This window comes from Salmo salar, chromosome 20 (assembly GCF_965601325.2).
Source record: "Salmo salar chromosome 20, fSalSal1, whole genome shotgun sequence".
NCBI lineage: Eukaryota > Metazoa > Chordata > Actinopteri > Salmoniformes > Salmonidae > Salmo > Salmo salar.
In genome coordinates, this window is record NC_138310.1 from 55,360,510 (window position 1) to 55,372,853 (window position 12,344).

Consider the following 12,344-nt stretch of genomic DNA (forward strand, 5'->3'; position numbering starts at 1 on the left):
AAATAAAATTATATATTTGAGATTCTTCAAAGTAGCCACACTTTGCCTTGATGACAGATTAGTAAAAATAAAGAAAAATACTTGAATGAGTAGGTGTGTCCAAACTTTTGACTGGTACTGCATTACAATACTTTGGGAACAAACACGACTGAAACAAGTTCCTCTTTTCCCATATCTTCATTTTGACAGATGGTTTTAAAACCTCTTGGGGCTAGGTGGGACGCTAGCGTGCCACCCGTGGTGCACTCCATCAACAGCAGGTGCATTTCAAGAGCGGCAAATTTGAATCCAAATAAATGTCAAAATTCAAATTTTTCAAAAATACAACTATGTTACACCATTTGAAAGATAAACATCTCCTTAATCTAACCACGTTTTACGATTTCAAAAAGGTTTTACGGCGAAAGCATAAATTTAGAGTATGTTAGGACAGTACATTTACAAGAGTTGTGTGTAATGTTTTGTCAAGTCAAAGACAGGGTCACCAAAACCATAAAACCAGCTAAAATGATGCACTAACCTTTTACAATCTCCATCAGATGACACTCCTAGGACATTATGTTAGACAATGCATGCATTTTTAGTTCTATCAAGTTCATATTTATATCCAAAAACAGCGTTTTACTATGGCATTGATGTTGAGGAAATCGTTTCCCTCCAATAACCGGCAGTCAAGTCAGCGTAACAAATTAAATAATTAAAATTAGAAAACATTGGTAAAATATTATATTGTCATTTAAAGAATTATAGATTTACATCTCTTGAACGCAATCAACTTGCCAGATTTAAAAATAACCTTACTGGGAAATCACACTTTGCAATAATCTGAGCACTGCGCCCAGAAAAATACGCGTTGCGATACAGACTAGACGTCATGTTGGGGAGATCTAAAATCGAAAATACTATGTAAATAATCCATTACCTTTGATTCTCTTCATCAGATGTCACTTCCAGGTATCACAGGTCCATAACGAATGTAGTTTTGTTCAAAAAAGCTCATCATTTATGTCCAAAAATCTCCGTCTCGTTAGCACATGATGTAAGCCAGCCGGACTTCTCGTCATGAACGAGGGGAAAAAATATATTTCCGTTCGTTCAAACATGTCAAACGTTGTATAGCATAAATCATTAGGGCCTTTTTTAACCAGAACATGAATAATATTCAAGGTGGACGAATGCATACTCTTTTATAACGTATTGGAACGAGGGTACCCAACATGAACTCGCGCGCAAGGTGTCTAATGGGCCATCATCGTTCCATGGCTCTTGTTCGGTCAGATCTCCCTCCAGAAGACTCAAAACACTTTGTAAAGGCTGGTGACATCTAGTGGAAGCAATAGGAAGTGCCAAAATATTCCTAAACCCCTGTGTTTTTCAATGGGATAGGTTTAAAGTCAATACAACACATCAGGTATCCACTTCCTGTCAGAAAATGTCTCAGGGTTTTGCCTGCCAAATGAGTTCTGTTATACTCACAGACACCATTCAAACAGTTTTGGAAACTTTAGAGTGTTTTCTATCCATATATAATAAGTATATGCATATTCTAGTTACTGGGTAGGATTAGTAACCAGATTAAATCGGGTACATTTTTTTTATCCAGACGTGCAAATGCTGCCCCCTAGACCCAACAGGTTAAAGCAGACTTTCGTTTCCATATGAAAATGAAAGCCTGTTATGACTGGGTGGTATGGGGAGAGCTGTCACAATACTCTGAAGTATATCATGTCAAATAAACAAAACATGAATCAGACTTCATTTCACACACAGCCTTATTATTCAGTCAGATTCAGTTCTTTCCCATAGCTAGGCCTATATCACACAATATGTTATATCATACAGCAGGTTTTAAGGTCCATAGAGTTAAGTCGGTTTCGTGTTTTCTTTTTTTGCCATGGAAAATTATAATATTTGTGTCTATGAAGAAAGTAGTGATGCAGAGCTGGGGTCAGAGTTTGGCAGGGGTTAAAGCAACAAAAGAATCCCAATGACAAACTTGAAGTCGATCTCAGATCAATTGTCTGGGGTCAAGGTCACCTCCCTTTCAAGTAAGAAAGTCATGACAATCATGTTTGACCAATTCCAATCCCCTTGCTTAGGACCCCGGGATCATCTTTATGTAGGGCCATCCCTGTAGCTCAGTTGGTAGAGCATGGTGTTTGCAACACCAGGGTTGTGGGTTCGATTCCCACGGGGGGCCAGCACAGAAAAAAAACACAAAAAAAAACAACAAAAAAAAATGTATGAAATTGTATGAAATGTATGCATTCACTACTGTAAGTCGCTCTGGATAAGAGCGTCTGCTAAATGACTAAAATGTAAAATGTAAAATGTAGAAGGACAGAAGGTCAGTTCCAGTAAATGTTTGGAAGGACATTCTATTCCAAAATGAATGGAAATAACATGATGCCATCTAAAATTGTATTTCTACCTCCAGAAATGGGCCCAATAACATATTGGTATAAATGATTTTAACATATTTCACATGATCACCTGTAGCCCAACTGATGAGCATAGAGGCTATAAAATGTACATAGGCTGAAGCATGGGGGTTGTCCCCCTCCATTTACCCCACTGGACACAACATCCTGACTGTCATTATTAATAATTATAACGTTATTATAAATATGAATCTATAAATTATTCACTTGAAAAAAATGTATTTATTAGTTTTTATTACAAAGTATGCCGTTGCCCTTTTAAGACGACAACGCCCCTTTAAAGTGCTCTGTTGTGCAGCTGCCCCTAAACCATGCTTGAAACTCCAATTGCGCAACTGCATTTGTAAAACGATGCCACGCGCAATTGAAAGAGTAGAGAAATAAACGTGGTAGCAACGTAAAACTGCGATCCCCCAGCTTTCAAAAGTGTTTCCCAGGATTGCATGAAGAATAGTTGTGCATTGACTGCTTGTCAGAATACGTTTCCCCTCCTATGGCTCTAGCAACTTCAACGTGCCTCGAGAGGAATATTTATCTCACATAGAACACGCAACAAGCCAACTAGGTAAAGTATTCTACCATCACGTTGTCTGATTCTGTTTTAATAACATTACATGGCAAAAATAGCGTCACTGGAAAGTTCCATCCTGAATGATAAAGTAGAGGCTTTGAATGACTGCCAGCAGCTACAGAAGGCTAGACAGCGCTGTCTGAGCTGAGCGCTGCTGTGGTTCGCATTAAAGACTATTTCATTCCCTTCATCTGAACATCGGAGTGTCATCAACAATCATACAGTACATGTCAGTTCAGTGCACATAGCGTAACAGAGGAAAATTAAATATTTGGGAATATATTCTGTAGAAGAGGGACGCTTCTGTCTGTATTAGGCTGTGTCATTTCCAAACTCCCCCATGTGACGAAAATCCGTCGCAGTAATGGAGAACTTTAACCCCTGGAGTTCGGTGTACTTACTCTGCCATCGTGGGTGAGAAGGATGGAGTCACTCTTGATGTCCCTGTGGATGACGCCCTGGGTGTGCAGCACTGACAGAGCCTTCAGCACAGACAGGCACACTGTGGCTATCTGCTCCTCATTCATCCTGGACACACACAGAGGTCATTAGCACTCCGAGTTGACAGAGAAATAACATCTCACACAGTACAGGTCGCATTGCTGTGACATGATGGTGTAGCTATGCGACACTACCACCTAGTGGTGAAACATAACTAAACAAAAAACATTTTGAGTGGTTACCAATGCTTGTATTGTAAAAACAGCTACGATTTGAGCAGTTGAATATTATATGACTAGTATGAAACACAGACAATCTTAAATCACCATAGCCCAGGGCTGCCCAGGCCTCTTCCTGTAGATCTACCGTCCAGTAGGCTCACTCCAAATCTATTGAACACACCTGATTCTACTTATTAGCCGCTCACCAAGACCATTGCTAGCTGAATCAGGTATGTTAGGTTAGGGTTGGCCTGAAAACCTACAGGATGGTATGTCTCCAGAAAGAGGGTTGGACAGCCCTACCATAGTCATTTGTCCTGCTGGTCAGTTGTCAGAGAAGCAGATCAACAGTCATTGCTATCCGGTATCCTTGGTACGTCCAACTCTGACATCACCCCATTGAAGTCAAAATTTAAAAAGGTTTGGGTTAGGGTAGGGACATCCCAAAGATTCCAGATAGCACTAACCACCGATCAACAGACACACACCTGGTGTGTGTGACGATGTCAGTCAAAGCCCCTCCCTCCAGGAATTCCATGACGACCCAGAGTTCATCTCCCACCAGGTAGCTGTTGTACATCTCCACCACGTTGTCATGGTGATAGTCCCGCATTATCACCACCTGGAGATCACAGCAACCAGAGCTACTAAGGAGACCGTGGGAGATTACACAGCATATGACATCACTCATTACACCCCTGCAAAGATATGCATCAACCTCACCCTCCATGAAGGACACATTTTTACAAACGTCAGCAAATCAGCTCCACAATAGCCAATTCCAATATAAAAGGTTCTGGATCAGACAACTAATATCTTATAAATTCATGGCCTGTATTCCCTAAATATCCACAATCTTAAGACCTGTATCATCTCAATCGCATTCTGTTTAATTTAATAACAGGGTCAAAAACAAGACCCCCATCCAAGTCCATTACAGTGACCACGGTCCCACCTCATTGAATAGCAGCTCCCGGCGCTGCTGCTTGCGCAGGTCCATCTTCTTGACAGCCACCAGTTTGCCAGTGCTCTTGACGGTGGCAATGCACACAATGCCGGTGGAGCCCTCTCCGATCTTGATGTAGTGATCCAGGTAGGTGCGCGGGTCACCCGGGTCCACCACCATCTGCAGTGCGGCGCGGAACTGCTCATGGGACACCCGCTGGGGCTCCCTCTGGGGCGAGAGGGCCTGCTGTGGTGGTAGGGTAGGGGCAGGGGGGCGGGGAACAGGAGCCTTCAACTGCTGGTAGCCGTGGGGGGGCTCAGGGCCCAGGACAGGGTGGGAGGTGTGGTGGGGGTCCCCTCGTAGCTGGCCCTGCTGTGGGGCTTTGCCCCCGCTGCGGCCACTAGAGGGACCGTTGTGGCACGGTGTTTCGTGTGGTCGGGCTGGCTTCAGCTCCTAGAACAGAGAGAAAATGATGACACTGTATGAACAACACCTTTATGTCTGAGAGGTCTGTCGATAAAACATTAGCTACAATGGTTTCCATTCTCTCCATATCACCCAACATCCTGGTGTTCTCCTAGCAGCCTGTCAGTACCTGGCTGGTGGGGCTCCTTCCTCCTTCACTGTCAGTGCGGGGGTAGGTGTTGAATGGCCTGCTGCTCTGCTGTGCTGTTTTTATCACCCCCTCTGTGACAGGGAGGTTAGGCATACGGATGTTGGGCCCCGAGAGAGGCCTCTTATCCCGGGGCGATTGGGGGCTGCCGTCCCTGCCTGTGTAGCTGGACTTGGGCCTCTTGTCGCTGGGCCCGTCCCTGCGGACTACCTGGTCCCGTGGGTCCATGTCTCTGGGCTTTGGCGGGGGAGGAGGTGGGCAGGGCCGCTCCCTCTCTCGGTGCCTGCTGCCTGGCTCCTGGCCCCGGGGCTGCTGCTGTGGCCGGCCGTCCTCTCGCTGAGAGCGGGGTTCCCGTTGGGGCTGCCGGGGGTCTCCACCAGCTAACTGGTCCGGCCTGGGCCGCTCCCTAGTGCATCAGAGACACGGTAAATAGGTTACATCTCTCTGGAGTGGTGGAAACATTTCCGACAAGAGACATTTTACAACAGATCTGGCCCCCCCTTCTACCGACACTGTACCTATCTCTGTCTCCATAGTGATCTGGGTGGTGGTGTGGCCGGTGGGTCAGGTTCCCGTTCTCATGGCCTCCTCCCCCCGAGGATCCGGAGTCTCTGCGGGGCTGGATAGGGGGGCTGCCTCGCCTCAGGGAGTTGGAGCGGGTCACCGACATGGTGTCAAACTCATCCAGCAGCCATGTCAGCGAGCCGTCCACAGCGATCTTACTACCCCGCACTATGGTCTACAGGAGGGAGAGACACCAAGTAAGGAGGGGTTGAGATCAGACCAGTCAGGACAAGAGAGACTTCCTGGACTGTCACAGCTTCATTCTAAAAAGAGATATGATGACAGGCAGATTCTATTTTCAGTGATGTCTTTTGCATTTGCGGTGTTTGTTTCGGAAAGACAATCACGTTTACTGTTTAGGTTCTGTGCATTCAGACTGTGATCCGAATCTGACGTACAGTAATCTGAGACAGTAATAGTTCAGTGCCATTTCCCCATGACCTACACACTGAAGAAGGCCGTAAAGGTGAAACATCTGTGTACGCTATCCCTGATGCAGTGAAAATAATAATACAAATAAAAACTTGGAAAATGAAGTAAGCTTTGCGTGACATCTTTTTGAGTGCATGACCCATCACACCTTTTTGCCATGGCATTCTCTCAAATTACAACTTAGCAAAATTTGTCAACAGAGAATGCCCCTACAGTGAAAACATCACTTCCGGTTTATGACACACCCCTTTCCTCCCACATCCCTTTGTGACAAACCCTGACCTTGCGGGGCTCCACCGTGGTGATGACGGTGACGTCGATGAAGGGCTTGGGCCTCTTGGCCGTGTCCTCGATCAGAGACTGCCATTGCCGCGGCAGCCCCACAAACTTCTGTTCCTGCTCGTCAAAGTCTGTGTGCACGCGGTGCTCGAAGTTGGAAGGCGCCGAAATCTGGACGCGAGGCTTCTTCTTCTTGGTGAACATGGCGGCAGCCGGGCATCAGACCTGGAACACAGAGAGGAGAAACGGGGTGTATTCATTAGTGCACAGCGTAGTAAACAGTAGCAAAACATCTTGCAAGGAAAAACGGTTTGCAACAAAAAAACGAGTTTCTTATTTGCCAATTTCAGGTTGCTCCCTCCCAATATCGGTGTGTTTGCTTCCGTTTTTGAATACACCCCAGGAATGAGTTTGGGGGCTGCAGTAACACAGTGTTAAACACATCAGCAGTCCATGATGATAAGTGATAATATAAAGGATGTCCTGCTTCTTTTCAATAGCGCTGAGAGGCTAACGCATGAAAACTTGATCTGCCATGCGGCCATTGACACACTTCAGACTAGAGAGCATCTCTGAAAACCATTTAACGTAGACTGACACAATCACACTGAGTGAATGTCCTTTGGCAAATGCAGAGAGAAACAATCAAGAGTACACAACCGTGTACGTAACCTACACAAGTTGACCTCAGAAAATGACAGTATAATTTGTAGGGAGACCTCCCATAAAGACAAATGGCTTATACAAGCTGCAGCAATTTTCTTCAGAGACAAAAAAATGTATTAGTCAGGTAAATATGACTCTGAGGTGAGCCCAAGGCCCCCAGCTGCAGAGAAAAATAACTTCCCCTTTCCTTCACTAGCACATTTTCCCTCCAGCGTATTTCTCTATACTCAAACACACCTTTTACATTCCGGATTCCTTCACTTACTTTAGATATCAGAGAGGAGGCTCTCCCTGAATCCAAATGCTGGGCTGCCTGCCTGCGATATACTGCCTGTTCCTGAGCACGGTCCTAGACCCACCCAAGCTGCAGGGAAGGGGTGCTTGGCGAGGGGCTGAGGGATACCGTCTGACTGGCCCATAAGCAGAACTGACTCAGCGAATGTTTGAAGTGTAATGGGATCATCCACCCATCTGCACTAACCTGTACAAAAAGGGCCACAGATGAGAGGTCAACATGGGCCTTCCATGAACTATTTAAAAGCCACTACTGCTGGTCAGAGTTGAACGCACAAGTCGGCATGATGACTATATCAAATAAGGTGGCAGCTACTGACAGTACTGCTAGATCATTTAGTTGTTTACAAAAACTGCTAGATGAGTTATCGGTTTAAAAAAATGGATTGAATGGGAAACATACTGAGCAGCAACCACAGAGCCCCACATGACAATCTTGCTGACAGGCCTGTAAAGTGGTTTGCTGAAGTATTGGGTTGCTCCTCTGAAACCCTGCCTTAGTGGAGCCAAGCAACGATGGGGGAAATAGTTTAACACAGCCAAGGATTATTCAATGCCAGTAGGCCAAAGACCATCAGAAACTAAATTAGAGATGACGAAAACAGCAATAATACGGCGCCTTCCCTAGGATAAGTGACTGAATGAAAGTGGAGAGCAGCACAGACCACATGGTGGAGCTCAGGCAGCAGTCTGCAGGCAGTGCACCAGTGAGACAGGTTTGAACAGGTGAGGCCCAGCTGAGAGTCACAGCAGCAGGTGTAGTAGCACCTCCCCCGGAAGGCCCTAGGACACAGACCTCTCTCTTTCGTGTTCTACACTTCCCCCTACGGAGAAGGTAGCAGGGGGAGCGAGAGACAGGTGTTCACGCACTCAGGCTAGACAGATACAGGACAGAAAATAAGAGGCCCAGAGGAAAACACTCAGGCTAGACAGATACAGGACAGAAAATAAGAGGCCCAGAGGAAAACACTCAGGCTAGACAGATACAGGACAGAAAATAAGAGGCCCAGAGGAAAACACTCAGGCTAGACAGATACAGGACAGAAAATAAGAGGCCCAGAGGAAAACACTCAGGCTAGACAGATACAGGACAGAAAATAAGAGGCCCAGAGGAAAACACTCAGGCTAGACAGATACAGGACAGAAAATAAGAGGCCCAGAGGAAAACACTCAGGCTAGACAGATACAGGACAGAAAATAAGAGGCCCAGAGGAAAACAAAGGATGGGCACATTTTCAAATGTATTATCTTCATTTTCTTCTTCCTGTCTGTCAGTAAAGCAGTCATAAAGCCTAGCTTATATCACTACCATTCATGAATCATTTCCCTCTGTATGTAGAGAGTAAAGCTGCAACCACCCACAAAGTGAACAAAAAAATGTAAAGTTCAAAACACGCTCTCCCGGTTATGGAGTCCCTCACAATACATTAGCATACTATTATGCACCGGTGAGCAGCAAGAAAGACACTTCTGTGGCAGTGTAGACCCAGATGGGTCATGGCCAGAGAGCTGCTGTCTGTCCAAGCACACGGGGAGTTCCACCAGACTCTAGGCACAGTCATGTGTGTCAAGTCTAATGTAGCAAAGCAAAAACACCCAATTTGAGCTCTTTGATCGGTTAAAGCGTCTCTCGGTCAAACCAGTTATCATCAAAACAATTGTGCTCAGGGCAGGCCCACTCTGGAGGATAAACGGTCAGGCATGACTGAAGCAGGAGCCATTAACAGGAAAACGCCTCATCATTCAGACTCCACTGTCACCACACAGACCCGGACAACGGCACGTCTACTCGTCAACTGCCTTATTCTGCCAACTCAAAATGCTTTTCCTCTTTCCCATGTAGGCATACCTCACATACAATTTTTGGACTACAACACTTGGGAGGTTAAAGGACATGTAAGCACATTTCAAAACCAAAGAGATTCAGGTGATGACTCATTTCCAGGGAGACTTAAAAGATTGTATGAAACTGTTTGAGAAAGGCATAGCTATTCACAAAAGCACATGTTTATGTCAGAGTCTAAGACTACACACCTGGCTTAATGGTCTCACCATTGCAAAACCTTGTCTTCATACAGAAATATGCCTGTATTGTATAGTACAACACACACATGCCTTTGACAACTATATTCATTGCATTTCTCTCTGCAATGTTCAGTGTGTTGCGCTCCCTCCTGAATGCAAAAGCAGTAGGCAGTGTCATCTCGGACACTATGCAACCGAGTTGCACCTGGGTTCAGGGGTGATGAGGTCACATCTTCAGGGAATTGTCTCACCTTGCCCCGCATCACTCTGCCTGTAGCATCAATAATTCTGTCAACTAATCAGGATGTAGCCTAGTCTAGATGTTTGTGGGCGTGCTCTACTGTTGCACTCTTTCACTTGAGGTTACTGCCCAGTGTTGAGTCAGAAGTGCAAACTAACTGAATTCTTCCTCCGATTGAGATTCCCAGATTTACAAAGTGCAGTGCAAACACAGTGTGACCTTGGAACCGACCCCCAATTCCAGCCAGATTGCTTCTCATCAGTCTTGCCTATCTGTTGTTTACCAAGCCTAGCGTTGGGCTGCAATTTGCTGTAAAACAAACGAGGAGTAGGTCTGTGAGCAATTACAGTAAATGTAGGAATTAAGATAAGCTTCCCAGCTTCCCATACTGTATGTAACTATACTGCCAGTGTCTGATCCAACTAAAGTACTACTACTACTACACCATTGTTTTGATTACTTTAGAAAAAAAAGCAAACATCAAACATGTGCGGAAAGCTAGCCTGAAAAATATTGTTACTTCAGGGTGTAGCCTACCTCCCTCAATTTCCTGAGTGCAATCCCGTTGTTTCTGATGACTGACAGTTGTTTACACGCGAAGAAACACTGGAGAAGTAGTGTTTCATGATTGTTTAGCAAAATACAACTACATTAACTTCAAAATAACAGACGTCAGCAGGTTTACGAAGCAAACGTCTGGTGGGAGGAGTGACTTGATACCAGATGTTACGCATGGTATACCACATGCTGGTGGTAAAGATTGTGTAGCGAAATGTGTAGTGAGAAATCTCTGCGTTTATTACTAATGTAATAGCTGTAAATAGCGAATTTGTTGGATTTGACCTCTATAATAACTTGTTTCAATAACGTGCTGGCTAATCTTATGAATGTGTTTTGACCTCAGAAGTAAAGATACATTTTTCGGCGGAGATTAAATTTCTCACGGTCGAGAAGCATGTTAGGTTAGCTTCTATTCGCTATTTTGACATAAGAGTAAGTATGAAAACAATGAATAACTACAGTAAAGCAACACGTTGGTTACGATCTACTCACCAGAATGTCTATCCAACGCGATACAATCCACTTGAGATCATTTCAACGACACGCATGAGAACAAACGAGGAAAAAATGATCCAGGCAGCCTCGCTCTGTGAGAAGACTCCCCAAAGTGAGATAAAGAAGTTATTTCCGCAGCGTTTCAAATCGATAAAGAGCTGCGGTTAGTGCACACGCCGTATTTACCCAAAAGCACATTTATGACAGAACGAGTTACAAATAACTTAATCCGAAACAGAACAGTAAATCTCTCAGAAGATACATTTTGTCGCATGCCGATGGTTTCACAAATAAGAGCCAGTATCATGACGTCACCGGGAAAGGGGGTAAAGAAAAGTTACGTCAGACTCTTTCAAATCCAGGAACGCCCACTGCCTTTAGCTGTGGTGTGTCTGTTCAATGATCATATCCAGGAACGCCCACTGCCTTTAGCTGTGGTGTGTCTGTTCAATGATCATATCCAGGAACGCCCACTGCCTTTAGCTGTGGTGTGTCTGTTCAATGATCATATCCAGGAACGCCCACTGCCTTTAGCTGTGGTGTGTCTGTTCAATGATCATATCCAGGAACGCCCACTGCCTTTAACTGTGGTGTGTCTGTTCAATGATCATATCCAGGAACGCCCACTGCCTTTAGCTGTGGTGTGTCTGTTCAATGATCATATCCAGGAACGCCCACTGCCTTTAGCTGTGGTGTGTCTGTTCAATGATGATATCCAGGAACGCCCACTGCCTTTAGCTGTGGTGTGTCTGTTCAATGATCATAACTTCGAACTATTCATTGTGGTTGAAAAGCAAGACAAATAATTCTCGATATTATGTAATGTATTATATGACACGACCAAACTGAAAGCTTGACTCACTTTGCCACAGTAGTGGGAAACTGGAATGTTCAATTACTGGTAAATACTAATGTACTCGCTTATTTACTATAGCACTGTTCTATCAAGGCTTTAAATGGCATCTTGTGAAATACCCAGTGACTGCTAATTTGAACAGGATTGTAAACGGATGAACACAAGCAATCAGTGAAGAGAAATGCCTCTCAGGGAACAAAAACATGCATAGTAGCTTCCTCTTTCAAAACTGTTCATAGTGTAAGAAAACGTAATCAAATAATGCTGATGAAGCAAATGTCACCAAGAAGACTTGTAATGATCCCCTTTGACTTCCATCATAAAGAGTTGCTGCTAATGTGCAAGGGAATACAGTATGCTATAAATAGGGGTTGGAACCGAAATTATTTTCCAATTGTTTCGTTCTGAACAGAACCCCTATTTATTTCGTTCCGTTCCACTGTACTTTAATAAAATATTTGTTTGATTATCATTTCATTCCAAGTCATTATCTCTATAGAGCTGCTGCCTATGCTCTCTGACAAAATCACTGTCAGTAGTTCTTAAAAGTATGCCTTATTTACTTTTATGACTGCCGAATACCGACCATCAATCACTTAGATCTTCGATTCCTCTCCATCTTGTGCGTTCTCTCTTCTCTCTGTCTCGGTGTCTGCTCCACGCAAGTTTAAGCGGGTGCGCAGTGGATTATGGTCATT

At 44.6% G+C, this 12,344-nt stretch overlaps 1 protein-coding gene across 3 annotated transcripts in view; it reads right to left on the bottom strand.

Annotated features, from left to right (window-relative positions):
* LOC106580861 (serine/threonine-protein kinase PAK 4) overlaps nt 1–12,344 on the bottom strand; it is a 32,230-nt gene that overhangs the window by 5,091 nt on the left and 14,795 nt on the right. Inside the window, exons 2-8 of one of the 3 annotated variants that reach the window (XM_014162357.3) lie at nt 7,440–7,655; nt 6,512–6,733; nt 5,752–5,972; nt 5,216–5,639; nt 4,630–5,073; nt 4,163–4,296; nt 3,414–3,540 (exon numbers count right to left, since the gene is read on the bottom strand). In XM_014162357.3, the coding sequence (XP_014017832.1) occupies nt 3,414–3,540; nt 4,163–4,296; nt 4,630–5,073; nt 5,216–5,639; nt 5,752–5,972; nt 6,512–6,712 (1,551 nt within the window). In that variant the 5' untranslated portion in view covers nt 6,713–6,733; nt 7,440–7,655. Of the gene's footprint in view, nt 1–3,413; nt 3,541–4,162; nt 4,297–4,629; nt 5,074–5,215; nt 5,640–5,751; nt 5,973–6,511; nt 6,734–7,439; nt 7,656–10,787; nt 11,098–12,344 lie in introns of those variants that run through there. The other 2 variants (XM_014162356.3, XM_014162354.3) reach the window with 2 other exon arrangements.